The 18,170-nt window shown below is 39.2% G+C and overlaps 1 protein-coding gene across 5 annotated transcripts in view; it reads right to left on the minus strand.

Annotated features, from left to right (window-relative positions):
• The window catches only part of LOC100488690 (prominin 3), a 58,825-nt gene that overhangs the window by 25,252 nt on the left and 15,403 nt on the right, over positions 1-18,170 (minus strand). For all 5 annotated transcript variants that reach the window (XM_031904911.1, XM_031904912.1, XM_031904909.1 and 2 more), the window contains 9 exon segments: positions 16,816-17,332; positions 13,873-13,937; positions 10,024-10,229; positions 8,281-8,401; positions 7,087-7,150; positions 5,529-5,618; positions 3,641-3,834; positions 2,318-2,392; positions 732-795 (listed from right to left, as the gene is read on the minus strand). In XM_031904911.1, the coding sequence (XP_031760771.1) occupies positions 732-795; positions 2,318-2,392; positions 3,641-3,834; positions 5,529-5,618; positions 7,087-7,150; positions 8,281-8,401; positions 10,024-10,229; positions 13,873-13,937; positions 16,816-16,945 (1,009 nt within the window). In that variant the 5' untranslated portion in view covers positions 16,946-17,332.

Here is an 18,170-nt window from a genome sequence, read left to right on the forward strand (position 1 = left end):
AAGGATAAGTTCAACATGGTTTTACTACTCAGTCACACTGTTTGCTGGGGGACTAATGATTTTAAATGCACTACAGACTAACCCCCATATGTAAAGAGAGGCACTAAGTTTGCCCAGTAGCAGTAACCCACAGCAACCAATAAGGTAACCAGTACATTCTACCTGCTGATTGGTTGCTATGGGTTACTGCTCCTGGGCAAGCTTAGTGCCTTTACATAACCCCCTTAGAATGCTAATAGGCAGTGTAGGACTCATGTATAATAAGAAGCCTTGATGGGACACATGAGCTTACATAGTTTCAGCCTAAGTGCGGTACTAATCCCTCATTTTTTGAACAATTCTTTTTAAAGGCCAACTGTGCGCTGGCAATTATTGTCCTTCTTTTAACATTACACTGACCCTCATTTCACCCTAAAGTATGATGGCATCTTATACTGTTTGCACAAGACATTCCCCATCTGAAGGTTAGTATTTTTAGATATGAATGGGCTGCCATATTGCTTCCCTCAGCAACAGCATATAACACAACAGAACTCTTTTGATCTCAAATAGACTGCGATGGTCTATTATGATCTACACAAAATAATGCACGTGAGAAGTATGAGAAACTATGCAGAGAGTGAATGTTATGTCACACAACAAGCTTTTCTCCCTTAGACAAAATAGAATCCAAGGGGAAAACAAAAACACAGAATATTTTCCCTTGTAGCATCTGCATTTTAACAACTCACGTTGAACAGCATCTCTAGTATCATTTTTCACAGTTTCAGGGATATCATCTATTGCTTTCCGGACCTAAAATGAGCAATAAAATGATATGAGAATGTTATGTTCTTCTGCATTAAAATAACATGTTGTGTACTTCATGGAATTGGAATAACATAAGAGGCAAATGTATTGGCAACAACTAGTGTACTACTACTGTGTACAAACTACAGCCCCTACTGTCTGTTTGTCAGGGAGTTGTAGCTGAGCAATATCCGCAAAATGTGGATTCCTGTAAAATGAATTTTATTTAAATAACAAAACCTTTGTCTTACCATAACATATGCTGCAAGCTCATTTGGTGATTTAAATAGGGGGTGATTATTTCATTTGAATGAATCAACATAACTGAAAAATGATTCTAAGCACAGATTCTGAAGGAAATCTTTGGACAAGGTAACAAATGAGATACATTGCCACTAGGGTTGGCCTTTAGAACTCCACCATGTTAAAAAAAAATCCTAAATGTGCTTCACCCTGCTGATATTAAACAACCCATGCTGGAATGCCATTGATACTAAGGCTGGCCATACACGCACCGATAATATCGTACAAAACCTCGTTTCGTACGATATTCGTTGCGTGTATGGCAAGTCGGCGAGTCGACCGGTATCGCAGGAAGCTGCTGATATCGGTCGACTCGCCGATCGGCCAGGTCAAAAGATTTTGATCGGGCACCATAGAAGGCGCCTGAGCAAAATCTGCCTTCAGGGCTGAATCGGCAGAAGGAGGTAGAAATCCTATTGTTTCTACCTCCTTATCTGCCATTTCAGCCCTGAAGGTTAGTGGCGGGTCTGTGATCTTTCAACAGATCGCCACGTGTGTGGCCACCTTAACACAAATGAAGGTACAATTCAGGTGCAAAACCCAAGTGGCATTTACAGTGATGGTACTTGGCACACGTTAATGCTGAATTGTTAGATAAGGGTAGAATTCTTTTGTTTTCCCTGCATATCTGACGATTCAGCTCTTAACGTTAGTTGAGTAGACAAACAATCTTTCCTGCAACCAATGGTCATAATTCTAATGTGCATGGCCAGTAAGGCTAATATTATTTTCTATTTAGGCCATCAATTCATCTTGCTTTGTGAAATCACCAACTTACACACGGGTTAAGATGTAAGTTTGACAGGGAAAAAAATTATCTGATGGTAAAAAAAGGAGCCATACTTACAAAAGCTAGAAATCATTTGTAGTTTCGACTGGTTAAGTGAAACCATTTTTAGAAGTGCTCAAGGAAATGTCCAGCTGTGCATTACAATGATCTTACAACACTGGGTTCATAGCAGGAAGTTAAACTTTCAGAGCTTTTGACACAAATATTTAACATGTTGATTTTTTTATTATATATAGCTAGGGCAACATCTAGCACATGGCTGTCCAACTAAAAAGGCATGGGCCCTCCAAGGATTTTTTATGGCCTTCTTTGTACAAAATTTTTATTCTGGCCCTCAAATATTCTGAATGAGAAATAATAAAGGCACATGTAAAATGTTGAACAATGATTTAGAATGTTTTTCGCTTTAGAGTCATAAACTGAATTGATACAAACCTTCTGCAATGTTGAGTCAATTCCAGAGCCCAAAAAATCATTCATGCGATTCAAAGGATCACTTAAATCTGGAATCTGAAAATAGATGATAACATCAGACAGGCCTCTATCTTACAAACTGATTGGGGCCACCGTATGGGTAATCTGGCCAACATTATCAATCAAATACTCCTTTATGGTAACGTCCCATGGGGAGATTAGTTGCCCGCAATAAATCTCTGCTACTGTGGGCAATTATGGGAACCAGCAATTATGGGAATCGTGGGGGAAAAAGCCCATTCATTACTTTGGTTTACCAGTCACACAACGTTTCCTCCTGCAGGCAACTTTGTGTGACTTCAGAAAACCAAAGTGATGCCTTTCCACCAGCTATTCCCTTTATTGTTGGTGGAAAGTCTTTTCGGGGAGATTAGTCGCCGGCAGTAAAAGAGATTTATCTCAGGCAACTAACCTCCCCATGAGATATTACTCTTAGGGGTATATTTATCATGCTGTGTAAAAAGTGGAGTAAAACATAGCAACCAATCGCATCTTTACTTTTGATTTCTAACTATTAGATGACTGTTCAAATCTAATTGCTGATTGCTATGGGCAACATCATGAGTGATATTTATCTCCAATCTTAGTAAACATGTCTGCCAGGGGCGACAACTCTCCGGAAAAAGATTTTCCATAGCAAATAAAAACCTCAAGTAAATAAAAACCTCCGCAAGTAAAACCTATTACTCCAGTGATCTGGCATAATGGTGGGAAATGCCTTCCTCTGCATTTTTCTGCAGTTAAGCCAGATCACTGCTAGTTATAGGCTTTACTTGCAGTGATCTTAATGTTATGCTATGGAAGGTCTTTTTTCTGGAGAGAAGTCGCCTGTGGCAGCAAAGACTTAAACATGGGTGACCAAATCTCCTTGTGTGCCATCACCCTTAGGGCTATGATACATATGGCAGTATTATGGTGCATTATGAATTTCCAATGTCTTGTGAAACCGCCAAAATAATATTACTACTGCACATATCTTTCAAGCTAATTTTCACCCATAAGAACTGATACGCCAGAACAAATCAACATTTATTAAAAGAAACTAATACACCTAAACTGCTGGCACATGTGGCATATAAATGTAGTGTTTTTGAAGATAATTGTTGTAATTATGCAATCGTTTCAGTATGCATCATTACATTAGGTTAATAAGTGTAGGACTGGCCAGACTGGGGATGATTTTGGCATAGCTGACCAGCTTGAAAGAAATCCCTGTTATGTTTAAAGGGGAAAGCATTTTACATTTAATTTAATGCACAGAATGTTTTTAATACATTGTGTTACCTGGTAGCTGACATCAAAGGTAAGGCCGTCAACCGAGTTCTTAGCAGAGTCGCATTTGGTGCCACATTTATTTAAGGTGTTGTTGATTCTAGTCTGCACATCACTCAGATTTCCCTGTATGATCTCCTGTTCAGCTCGCAAGGAGTTAAATGAATCATTAATAGCCACCAGGAGATTTGCAGTGTTATTCACGACTGAGAAAGGTAAGAAAAACAAAATATTTAGCAAGCTGGCAACTGTGATGGTTTTGCTTGTTCTTTAAATCATGTGTTTAGAAATCTTTCAGGATACAAAGGAGCAATCGCACACTGGGAGATAAATCTTCCAAAAAATGCCATCTCCCTGCCTAACCTTTAGATTGCTGTGACCCAGCTTAATAGTGAGAAGATGCAAAAAAAAAAAGCAATTTCCCACAGTTAAGCCAGATCTGATTTATTGGCTAATAACAGGTTTTTATACAGTCAAGATTCCGGGCCTGTTAAACTCCAACCATTTTTAGATGAGCCAAACCCAAGTTTATATTTAAGCGGAGCAGGGTAACAGCAGATTTGAAACTCCCACCTGGTTTCACTCAATGGATCTTGGTCCCAAAGTAGTAGTAGTAGTTAGTTATAAGGCTTCTTAAAACACTAATCATGTCAGAAAATGGTAAGACTGCTAATGGTTTGTGTATCAAATATACATGTATTTAACCATGAATGCCAACCTGCCACCCTGCAGCTACTGTTGAACTATAAGATTAGCCCTGGACAGAGGGGACAGGAGGGAGCTGTAGTTGAACACCTGGAGTGCTGTAGGTTGGACTTTCAGAGTATGTTTCACACTTGTAACACTAAACACTTGTACAGGCAAGTTTTAACATAGTAACATAAAAAAGAGCTTTTTTAATCAATATGTAATCAATATGTAGTAAGCATGCAATGATAAACCTGTGCACAGTAGCTGTTTAATAACCACTTTCAGCAAACAAGACTAGCTATTAGAACTGATTAAATATTTGCGTTTACACAAAGGGAGGTGCAACTTACGAGATTCAAGATTTTCCCAATAGCAATTTGATTCCATTGTATGCTATTTTAAGCTCTGTTCTTGCAATGGTTTGGCATAAATACACTTCACTGCATATCATTTTTGTAAGGCTTTTCCTGATACCAAAGATCAATTTAGAACTCAAACACTGCCTGTTTAACACCTTTTGGCATAAAGTCTTTCATCAAATGAAAATGTAAACTGCCATTTAGTAAGGTGATACCTGAAAGACTGCACCCTTATAATGTCTCCAAGAAACAGTGACTTCCTGGAATATATGGCTCACAATTGGCTCCTAAGAAATGGGGGAGAATTCTGAAAGCAACCTCAAAAAAAGACTCTCCAAACTTTAGACGTCTAATAAGACTCTCCTTGGGCCAATGCCAGACATTTTTTTCACTGGCAAATTCTGCTTTAATCCCACCCTGTGGTCCGTGCACCCAGACAGCAATGGCATCTGCCTGTCAATGCTCAAAAAGGGCCCCCTAAATGTACTGTCAGGCAGATACCATTCCTATCAGTGTGCACAGATCAGAGGCTGGATTGGAACAGACTGTCCTTTTCTTCACCATAAATTTCTTGCAAAAGTCATACAGAAACAAAAGTTTGTCTACACTCACCCATTATCAGTATATACTGTATGTGGCATTAAGACATTGTATGCATTGAGCTACATTAGCTTAATGCACTCAGCATGCACCCAACACTGCAAACAGCAAGGAGTCTTTTCTGTGCAGCACTTTCTGTATTGTGATACACAGGCGCACAAACACCCTTCAGCTGGAGTGTCAAACTGTATGCTAACATAAAATATGAATAATATATAATAATATAGGTGCTCCATATATAATATTCTTACCATTTATGGTCTGCACAACTAAATCAAGTGTTTCATTTGCCTTCGCCTCAATTTCAGATTTAATTGCCCCACCAAGCACAGAGTCAATAGCTGCAGGAAGTAAAGAGTACAATATTAGTAAGTGGACCAATACAGATAGTATGCAGGTATCTTACCACAGAAATAATATATTTATAGTACTATTTAAAACAATCCAGAGGAAAAATGGCATTTGCCCGGGGGTACTAGAGCAGTAGGGCTCTACCACTGATTTAGACAGGGATTTTTAATAAAATATACCAGAAGGAAGCTTTTGTAAACAAATGATGTTCAATATCTTAAAATGCATTATACTGCAATCCACAGAATTACAGAAATAGATGAATATGGCCTCCCATGTATTGTTTCCAAATGAATAATTAATGGACAAGTATGTGATATTCACGGGGGAATGGGTAAGGCAACTTCCCCCAGTGAATATAACTGCTAATCTTAGACCCCAGGCCAGCGCTCCTGTCCTGTGAAAAGCGCACTGGCTCAGGGTATTATAGTACACTTTTCAACGGACAGGAGCTAAGGTTACCGATTAAATTCACTGGGAATGCTTAAAACATTGCCACTGGCTCAGTGACTATCACTTTACTTGTCCTTTAATAGATCAGTTATCTGTTAGGGCACAGACACACAGTGGGTGACAAAAAAAAACCCATGCGTAAATTACCCAAAGGACCAAATCAATAACAATAGCAGCATACATTTATGTGCTGGGGTGTATGTCCTTTGTGCACACTCCCCTTGAGACATTAAAAAAAAAGTGATACGGACACTAAAAAAAACTAATGTACATCAAAATGTACCTATAGGTCATGATGATGCAAATACATGTATGGCAAAATTCTAAGGAGCATGCAAAGACAATGTTATAAGGGTTTAATTTCTGGTGTCACTATCTCTTTAAGACCTTTTATTTTACTTATGATTTTGTGTTGTATATAAATGTGTGCGTATATTTTGTTACTTCTCTTCTTTAAATAAACCACTGAACCATTTTTGTCTACTTTATACCCTTTAGCCTCCACTTTTAACTAATTAACCCATTTATCCCCCTTATGGACTGCTATTCTTTTTAACAAAGGGGTAATTAGAGATTATAACATTAAAGAGAAACCATTATTGGTGGCAGTTGGTTTTTTTCGGGTATGTGGGTGTTTAGGGGTGAAATTGGCTGGTATGAATGGTTAACCCCTTGAAGTTGCATGCAGTTTACATGTACTGGAAGTAGGTATGGGATACAGGGAATAAAGGTTTATTAAAAATAATTGTTGGTTCCAGAGGGGTCTGAGATGCCAGTATGACCAGTCGCAGAAACTGCCTCCCTATCCTTAGAAACAGTACTGTGACATCATTTTAAGCTTTCAGAATTCAGTAATTTGCTTATGCTGTTACAATAGTAAACTCTTGTTCACTCTTGTAACAGCAACATTTAATTTTTTTTATGAAATGGTCCATCCAAAATGGCCAAAATTAAAGGGTCATACTTCCTTAGGTGGGGTTTCCTTCTCAGTTACTTTACACTTACCTATAATGCTGTTATTTGCATACTGTATCACTGAATCACTTTGGCCAATTATTAAGTCAACTTCCTATTTAAAAAAAAAAAACGAAAGAAAGAAAAGAAGATTGAATTTAGGAAAGCTGATGAAACAATGTAAGATTAAGCTAAATGTAATCTAATTGGTCTAACTTGAAATGGCATTTAACCTCATTTAATACTTTACTGGCCTTAAATCAGAAGCTGGTGTTTGTACTTGCCAAATGTATACCATACCAATATACTGTGCTACAAACTAAAGTAGAGAAGATTAAAGGAAAAGTAACACTAAAATTCTATTCTACCCTGCCCCAATAATTGCCCTATCCTGCAAACCGCTTAGTATTTTGAATGGTTTATTAGAAAATACCTGCTAAAACTTGGCTTCCGGTCAATTGAAATAAGGCAATACGGCGATGCAGGAGCAGCATCCACAATGGGATGATTGATTGATCAAACCTAGCCTGACTCCTTCCTATACAGAAAGAAGGCTAGGCTTGATCAATCGATCGTCGCATAGTGGATGCTGCTCCTTCCTTCGCCGTATTGCCTTATTTCAATTGACCGGAAGCCAAGTTTTAGCAGGTATTTTCTACTGTAGCTACTTGTCGTGGCTACAGAAACAGGCAATGCTGATCATTTACTGATAATTACTTCTACATGTGTTTTAGCAGAGGGATGGCATAAGCGTCGCTACGATTTCCAGAAGTCGCCAGAAGTTTCCTCTCAAGGCAACTTCGGGCTACTTCCGGAAATCGCAGTGGTGCAAATGCCATCCCACCGGCGATTTACATTCTTACCATGGGATGACATTGCGGAGAGATTAGTCGCCTGTGGCAATGAAGATTTGTCATGGGGCGACTAATCTCCCCGTCTGTCACCTCCCTAAGCGTTCATTAAACCAACTAGTTGCTAGTTTAACACTTTGAGCGCTGCATGGAAAGCATAGAAACACAGAATCTACAGTTCTAGCATTAATGGTACTGTACTTTCACATTGCAGTCATCAATCATGCTGTCACCAGGTAGAACTCATTTGGACCTTGTAACTGCATGTTTTAGCATTGCTAGTGTTAATGATGAAAAGGAAATGAGAGCAGGAAAAGGAAGGGCTTTCAGCAGCCACCAATCTTTGTCTAGGTGAATAGCTGGAAAATATAAGTAAACAGCAGAAGAACTGTACCTTTGGCACTGAATTGACGTAGGTTTTTAAGTTTTCCATAGTATTATTATATGAACTGATGCCATCCTTTACACCACTGCTCACTTTACTGTTGCTATAAAACATGCAAATATTTCCAGCCCTGCAAAGAGAAAGCTAAAAGTTATGGTTTGTTTCTTTTTACTAATCCAAATTTCTTCCCAGTCTTCACCTGTAACTGTTAACACACTTTTGGCTCATTGCCCCAACCTGACTGCCCGTGCTGTAAGCTAGCAACTCACAGTATATTAATCCTAGACTGTGACATTTTGCATAAAATGCCTTTATTATTGCATGAAACTACACCCAGCGTGCTATAATAAAGCCATTTTAAGCTGTTGCAGTCGATGTATTTATTATTACACTTTCAAATCCAGCAAAGTTCAGCACAAGAGCATTTGTTCTGCAACCAAAGAACCTTTGCCACAAAATGGCAAATATACAAATTCTAAACCACCCTGTGTACTAAAAATAGGTCCTTTCTCTATTCACATCACTGATGTATAATGTGTAGCCTTGAAGCTGCAGTTGTCCGACAACTCTGAGCTTCCAAAAACCAGTAAAAGGCAATTAGAGAGATGCTGGGTGTCACAGCACAATAACACCAAGGGGACCTAAGCTGGGCAGCTCTAATTCACCATTGTCCTATCCACTGGGGCCAGTCTTTTTGTACTGCTCAGATAGCTATGGCAATCCACCTATAGATCCCAAACATAATACATGGTCCACAAGCCAAAGGCCATTATTGTATTAGAACTAGACAGTAAGACAGTAACAATGCATGCTAAAGGTTTTAGTTTAGGCATGGCATTCCTATACTCAAAAAAGGCTCAAGTGATATTTTGACATATAAGGACAGACACTGTCTGCCAGCTCAAAAGCAGTGTACTAATTACCCACCATGGTCAGCCCCATGTTGATAACACAGGCACAGGGCAAACAGCACCCTGGGTGGCAGGGGGGGGGGGGATTTAATAAAACTCGATTTTGTTTCAGATTTATTCTTTTTAAAAACTACAAATAAACTAATTTTGATGAACGGCAGTCATTTATCAAAAGAACCGAACTGAAAAGACACGAATGAAAAAGTGTTGTGGAAAAGTTGCAAAAAACACCACTTTTTTGACTTGTCGCACAACAACCACAACTTTTTCATAAAAGACCCAAAAACCTCTAAAACCAAGGAGCAAAGAAAAATCTTCCAGTTGTAAAAGGGACATCTGCCATTGACTTCTACATGATCTCGACAGGTTTTAAATGGCGGATTTTCATATTCGGAACTGTCGCAGTTTTGTTACATAATAAATTTGAAAAAAAATATTTTTTTTCTCCAACAAATTCAGGTTTTCTGCATTAAAGTTTTAGTAAATGCCCCCTTAATCTTGTCCTATGCACCCCAATGGGGTTATAGGGTTACAATGGGTGGTACTTGGGCTTTAATGTCAGTAGATTGACAAGCCATTCTAATATTCTCATAAATAAGACAGCTGTGTTTGTGTGTGCACTCTGATCTTAGTATTGAGAAAATGAGAGCAAAAACTAAACTAAGTGCATAGTTCTTACAAGCCTTGATTTGCTTTTATGTGCCTGCCCAAAGGGCTAACTGGCAACCCTACCAATACCACCAATGAAGTTCTGAACAGAATATTTAACATGCAAATATCCATATAAAACAAACCAGTAAGGAATGTGCCACTGCCAATCAGCTACTTCATGCTTACTTACAGCATAATAAGTGTTATACAAAGTAGGAAAATGTAAATAAATCTGCGCTTGCAGGCCATCTTCTTTGTCTGTTTCTGATGCATCTTCCCCCCACAGTTCCCACAGCATCGGCAGCAGCAAAAACAAAATCCTGTCAAAGGCATAAGTACAAAAAACAGGACTCCAAAAGCCAGAGCTACCAGGAATCCAATTTCATAGGTCAGGGCCTAAAAGAGAGAAAAAAAATCATCAGTTTACAAAAAAGCTTGCAGACATGACAGCATCAATTATATTTTGCAGAATGTGGCACAGAGGATTCTGAAAATGAAGCCCTTTAGCAGTTGCTGACTTATACAAGGCAATCATCACTGCCGGCTAAAGCCCATGTTCAGCAACAGGCCATGGCCAGGGTACATCAGTCAGGGCTTTGGGACACATGGGCATAGCTATTCATAATTCCTATGGCTTGGTCGATTATGATCAATCCGTAACAATTTAGGGAATAATTAATAAAATCTGGTCTAATTTATACTGTAGTTATAGTGATCAGTATTCAAAAATAGCCATACTGATCAATTTAAAACCAAGATACAGTTATATTAGTCCTTTAATTCAATTAAATAAAGTTTTTGTAGCATAGCAGTGTAAAAGGGAATGGCAGTTTAAATACATTTTGCAACACATACAGAGTTGATATACAGTTGTGTCAGGCACAATTGTGACAAATGCATCAAAAATTGCATGGGTTTTCACAATTCTGATGCAATTGCATAGAACAATTGCATTATTTCTTGATTCTAAAGGCTAATGCCAGACAGGGCTGATCCTCTGCCTGTAGATAAACACATGCTGAGAATCAGCCCCTACGCTGGCATCGGCCCTTCCCTATGCCTGTACCTGAGACCACTGTGTTGGCCTGAATGAAGGCACAGAGTGGATTTCAGCACCAAAATCTGCTCCATTTGCCTGCACTCAGGCCAACAAAGTAGCTCTGGGTACAGACACAGGGAAGGGCCAATGCCAGAGTACGGCTGTGTTTATCCGCAGGCAGAGAATCAGCCCAATGTGGCATTAGCCTTAGGCACAAGGAAAAGCAAGGAGTGTCTTTGTACGCAATGCATCCAAGTACTTAACAGCTGTGCCCATTTTTGCCAGCTGTGAACATAAATTAACATAATAAGTTAACAATCCTATCATGTACTACTGCTTTTACATACAGGTATGGGACCTGTTATCCAGAATGCTCGGGACCTGGGGTTTTCCGGATAAGGGATCTTTCCGGATTTGGATCTACATAACTTAAGTCTGCTAAAAATCATTTAAATATTGAATAAAAGCAATAGGACTGTTTTGCCTCAAGTACAAGGTACTAGTGATGGGTGAAATGTTTCACCAGGCATGGATTTGCGACGAATTTCCACCATTGGCGGATTGTTTCGCAAAACAGATAAAAAAAAAATTTGCCGAGAAACAATTCGCCACACATCCAAAAATTGTCACCGGCGTCAAAAAAGAATAGTTGTGGGCGTCAAAAGAATAGCCGCGCGACAAAATAATAGCTGGGGGCGACAAAATAATAGCCGCGGGCGACAAAATAATAGCCCCGCGACAAAATAGCAGCTGTGGGAGACAAAATAATATCCTCGCGACAAAAGAATAGTTGCGGGCGACAATTTTTTTTGCCGCACGACATTTTCACCGTTTCGCGGATCTTTTGAAAGATTCGCAAATTTTTCGGCGAAGCGAAACGGAACAGATTCGCTCATCACTACAAGGTACTGTTTATTATTAAAAAGAAAAAAGAAATCATTTTATAAAATTTTCATTATTTGCTTATAATGGAGTCTATGGGAGATGGCATTTCAGTAATTCAATACTTTCTGGATAATGGGTTTCCGGATAAGGGATCCCATACTTGTACTGTAATTACATAAATGAATTAAAAATGCAGAATCATATTTAAAATTTGTTTAGGGCTTGTCCACTTATTTGGCTTTTGCTCTATACAACAATCCATTTGAATCCATGAGCTTAGCCATTAAGTAAAACTACAAAGAAACAGTTTGATATAAAAAATATGGGAGTTAAAGCTATGAACATAGACACAGCTGTACCATGGCAGCCTCACAATGTAAATCAGGCTACAGAAATGCAAATGTCCCTTTTCCTGTTGTTTTCAAATTTACTTTGAATGGTTACTTCCTGGGTTGAATGGAATATACATAAAAAGGTGAATAGTGTTCTGCACTACAAAGTTAGCCAGAAAGGAGCACTTTACATTTTGCTGTTTGGGAAAGAGTGTTTTCATTTTTGGCAACATTTAATAGAGAAAAAGTCTAACCCCTAATTGCTGCGCTCATCGGGTCAGTGCTTATATAACAAATAATATGTAGAGAAAATGGTTTATATGTTACGGAGAAACAAATCTAAGGGGCTGACAAAGAATTTTCCACACACTGCCAGGGTTTGCCAGGTAAACTATGGCTACATTTTTTACACGTTTTTTTCTTCTGCCGGAACTTACGTAAAATAACAATGTAAAATCTGGTGTTCGGGCGGTAACATTTGCTATTTACTTTACACAGCTTTTTACCCAATTTTTTTCAGCGAATTAGGTTTTACACAATATAAATAGACCCCTAAATGTGTCTCTGTAAAATTTCTGGAACTGCAAAGCAGTGCTGCCGGCATGCTACATATTTGGCGGTGGCCCTACCTTGGTATCGGTGATCGGCAAGCAGACGCATGTACACCGTACCACCCATGGTCTGGGTTTATAAGGCGCTACAATGCCAAAGCTAACGTGGTGGAGAGTGGTGGGAAGGCTGTTAGGGGAACATTTGTTATCCTTTATGTATATACTCTTTTCCAGTGTTACGTTTTACCTTCTACTGCTCTTTTTCACTAGTAGCAATCCTCAACTTTTATGCACAGAAATTAGGGATGCACCGAATCCAGGATTTGGTTTTCGGCCAAGATTCAGCCTTTTTCAGCAGGATTTGTCAGACTCCATGCCTCTGGCACATAAACACAGAAGCTGGGCATTTTTCATGCGCGATTCTCTTTGCCCCAATCTTATTCTAATTCATTATTTCCCCCAAATCTTTCACAAAGGTTTCAGGATTTGGCCGGATCCTAAAACAGTGGATTCGGATAATTTGGATGTATCGGACCTAAAAGACCGATATCGGCAGCTAGAATTGGTCAGTGTAAGGCCACCATTACAGAAAGTTATTTACTATGTTCCCCTCAGCGATCGCTTCAGCAACCTGAAGCCCCAAAGAAGACATAGAAAAGTATTCCTTATCCCTCTGCAGCTGTCTTAGCTACTGATTTTGGCTTTTAATTTTCATCTATGTTCATAATTAAGGAGGGGGAGTTTTGGTTTCACTTTGTCCATCACAGTACCTTGAGGGAATTAGTACTAGGGCAAATGAGAAATTAGTATTTGGGAAAATCCCAGGAGCATATGAAACACTTTTTTCTATTTATAGCTTCAGAAAGGTGTATCCGCACTATCAACCATCAAGCAATAAGGCTTGCACGCATCTAATTTTCCGTTGGTGGAGAAAATTCCAGTCCTGTCAATGCACAATGAATATAGGGACAGCTGCTGTTTCAGATTCATTATATTAGTAGTGTAAGAACTGCTAACAACAACTGTTGGGGGGGGGAATTACGCGAGAGGAGAACTCTGAGCAATTTTTACATCAATCTGTTTCAGAGGTATTTATTTTTATTAGTAAGGAAATTAGTTAAAAATACAGAATTGAAAGTTTAGGGAGAGGGCATTGCTGTAGCCTGGAGTTTGGGGCAGTATTTGCAAACAGGAGACCAAAACCCACAAAGGAATAAAGTTCTATAAAATACCTTTTTAACTGTCTCACTGGAATTTTGAGATGTGTCTTGCAGGTCTTGCAGGTTTTGAAGAAAATCTAAAAAAAATAAGAATTCAGAGAAACTAACATCAGTGGGAATCAGAACAATTTGATCATTTACAGTCCTTGGTATAAGTTAAATATTAGGATACAAGGATGAATTAACAAAGGACATTTTATCATAATCCAGCACAAAACTGTGTCTATGCCATATAATCTGGCCACTATATGAAGAAATGTACAGCATAAAATATCATAAGGTATGAATTGCATTACATTAAAACGAGGGTATGAAAAAAGGGGATGCGACATGCACAAAAGTCATCCATGTTGTGTTCTTCTGTATCTGGCAAAGGCATTTTTTGGCAAAGGGCAAACCTGCCCTGCACCCCTAATAGATCTAGTACCCCCTGGGTCCACTGTACCATTCTGCAGTACAGAACAGCATGATACATATAACACTTACAACAGAAAGCTCTTTCTGTCTTTTCTTTTTCATTGTTGTTGCATTATAATTATTTTTCAGTTTTATGAACAGAAAATGTTTCCCCTAATTAATTGTGATGCAGTTATTCCAGGGTTTTAACTAATTAGAATTTGCATTTGCGGGAAAAAAAAAACACTGAAATCCATGCCTTCTGTTTGTATATAAAACAGGGAAGCAAGACAAGCAGATTACATATAGTATATAGAAGAGAAAATAAAAAGGGCTGTGTAATTCTTGTTCATACCAGTACCAGTTTCCAAGCCTTCTTGAGGTTAATCTCAGTTACATAAATATGGGGGCGGAAGGACGCAGGGGTGGAAAGTGAGATAATGCAGCCTTAGGCAGTGGGTGTATGTTGCTCTGGGCTAAGGCAATAGGGAAAGAGCATGATTGTGTGATGCAGCAAGCACCACAGGGCAATTTTTGACTCCTAAAGGCATATCCTAGAAGTAATGAATCTGACAAATAGTTTCCATGGTGCAAGCCAAATGAATGACTGCCAACCAACCAGAGATGGATGCAGAATGGGACACTGCAGTTTAAGACTAGCGACACCCATGACAGTTTCTCTGCACAGTGGAACCCACTCCGTACCACTCCAACCACATACCTAAATAGTAACTCCCTGTTGGTGCACACAGTGTCGGACTGGCCAACCAGGATACCAGGAAAACTCCCGGTGGGCCCAGGAGTCAGTGGGCCCTTTTGCTTCTAACTATTTAGCCTATTTCATGGTCATTTCCTGTTTCTGTATGGGAACATGGAAGCTTGATAGATGGGAGAATAGAGTATAGTATGTAGAGAAAATAAAGAGTTTGAGGGAGGAGAGAAAGAATTAAAGTTCTGAGAGCAGGCCCATGGTCCAGGGTTTTCTGGTGGGCCCCTGCCATCTCAGTCTGTCAGTCTGACACTGGGTGCACACATAGGACAGACTTCTGAAATCACATTCTGAGAAAATATGACGTGATATTAGCCCTAAATACTTTAATCTGGAGTACCACGAGTCGTAGAGAGAACATACAAACTCATGCCTCAGCTGGAATCGAACTCAGCAAAGCAACTGCAACATTGCTGCCCACTTAAGACCACTGGAAAATGGAAGGTGACAATTTCTTAGTGAATTTGCTAATTGAAATATACAAATGAAGGTTTGGAACTGGTTAGGGAATTTGGCTGCACCTTTTGTGGTTATTACATGTTATCAGTACATAATACCAGGAAATAAGGAGCAGTGAAATTTAGCAGAAATGTGTTGCTCAATATTCAGTCATAATAACAACTTGAGGGCAAACAACACAGAAACAGGAGAAACTAAATGCCACTCCCGAATATTTATGGCTTGTTTTATGCACCTTCCTTTTTCTGTTAAACAGTCCTGTTATATATACACAGTACATTTACTGCTAAACATATAGCAGTGTTCTCCCTAGAATAAAAAACCAGTAAATAATTACATGCTTCGCCCACCTCCCCGGCCCTATAACAGCAGTTCATGCAAATCAATTACACAGTCCAAACGGCTTCTGTAGGGACAATTCTACAACATTGCATGCACTGGCAGCCAGAGGGAAGCCTTATTTAAAGGGGAAGCAAACAAACCTGGGTTCAACGAAAAGGGTTTGTGCAAAACATAATTTTTACCTATTGTTTTAATGAGCAAATATGTATTTTTTATAATTTCTTGGTTATGTGAGCACAATCAACAACAAATCTGCAGTCCCACTGTGACAGGAAGGGTTGCACAGGGAACAGTATTTGCAGTATACACTTTAAAGTGTCGACAAAAAGCGGAGCGGTACAGACCTTTTATGGGACTGGGGCATACACTCTCTCAGCTCACAGTTAGCAATGCCACTGCACTCACATTGCATTTCTTGACAGCATGTTCATGTTAACAAACACTAAAGATAACATTGGCACTAGTAATTATCTTACCATGACTTATCCCTACAACATATACAACTGTAGGGTTTAGGCTAATGCCACATGGGACTGATTCTCAGCCTGTGCATAAATGCCTCTATGCTGGCATCAGCCTTTCCCAGATTTTGGCACAGAAAGCCACTCTGTTTGCCTGCACCTAGGCCAACTCAACAGTTCTGGTTGCAGGCACAGGGAAAGGCTGATGCCAGTGTAGGGGCTGATTCTTAACCTGAATTTTTTTTACAGGCCAAGAATCATCCCTGGGTGACATTAGCCTTAGGGCAATCACACACAGCGCTACGTGTCACCCAAATGTTGTGGCTACAAAACACCAGAAAATAGACAAAATTGGGAACTTTCTCTGCTAAAGCACTCAATCATTTTTGAGCGATTTCCTCTCCATCATGCTACCTAATAAATGTTAGCATTTTAACCAGGATGTGAGCCCGGCAAAGAACAACCTGCTCAAATAGAACAAAGTTTTATCAAGGCTTCTATCTTAAATAAATAAATGTGTTTACTTACCTGGTGGGAAAGCATTTCTTTGTACAATATTAAGATAGGAGTGTACCATATCCCGAAAAACTTTAATAATGCCATTAGCTGGGTCAGCTTCTGGTCTATAGTTTGGTGTTGTTATGTTTGTGAACTCCATGGTATAAATGTGCTTTCAGAAGATACTTGAAAAAAGGCAATAGCAAAGGGAAGCACAAGCAGGTGTAAGCTAAGGCCTAGGTTAGGTGCCCACAAGAAGTCACATTTGCTACAAAAAAGAAGTCTGTGTGGACTATCACTGATGATATATGCTGTAAAGTAATACAAGGTGATGTTTCTTGTAAAAAAAAAAAAAAAAAATTCTCAGATCATCCCAATATCCATATTCTATAGTCGGGCTTTTCTATTTATATTTCCAACTCTGTCCTGATGGTAACATTTTTGTTATTCTGGATCCAATGCTGGGTTCTCATAGAATGGTTGGCGGATATGTTCTCACAAAGGGCAAGACACAGCGCAGAACCCTTTCATCTGCAACAATGACTTCCTGCAAAAGAATGCACCAAAGTTAGTATAACAGAAAAGGTGCGAGCTTTCCCTTATCAGCTGTTTTCCTTGCAGACGTATCAGTTCAGGGACTGCTCTCCCATAGGTTTTCATCTAGTTTAACTAGCCTGACTAGATAGTGACCCGCCCCTGACATTCCTTCTGCTCATTCAGGGAACCCAAGATCCAAGAGGTACATCAATGCAATTAGCCATGTACTAGAAGGATTGCTTTTTAACTAAATTACTACTAGTTTTAAAAATTGCTAACAGTGTATTTTAATGGCCTGGGCTTTCTATACTGGTCCAGGTGATTTACACTGAAATAAATAGGGATCAGTTTAGAATATTGCTCTGATTACTCATTAATCACACCTGCCCCCGTCACATTTACAAAACATACAAGGGTCAGTTTCATTAGGAGACAGTGTGAGTGTTATTTGGAATACTAATGTGGGGAAAACATGTTGCTTTCAAAAAGCTTCTCCAGCAGAATCCTGCATTTCAATTTTTTTAATATTAAATTTTGAAATTTTACATATCACCACCTCCCTCCCCACCCCCCCCCCAGCAGCCCATCAACAAAACAATGGGATACAAAATAGCAAGATAGCAGCTACCCAACACCTGTATTGCTAAAGGAGAAGACACATGGAGCAATTAGTCACAGTGACTTTTTAAAAAATAGCAGACGCAAATAGTTGTGGCAACTTGTATATTAATCTATGGCAGCTAAATTGATAAGTCGTCGCTACTGAGTTTATAAAAGTCATGGCGACGCCCGTGTGTTTTTGCCATAAAAGTGGTAGATATCAGAATAGCACTCAATATTAAGAAATC

The sequence above is a fragment of the Xenopus tropicalis genome, chromosome 7, assembly GCF_000004195.4.
Source record: "Xenopus tropicalis strain Nigerian chromosome 7, UCB_Xtro_10.0, whole genome shotgun sequence".
Classification (NCBI taxonomy): Eukaryota; Metazoa; Chordata; class Amphibia; order Anura; family Pipidae; genus Xenopus; species Xenopus tropicalis.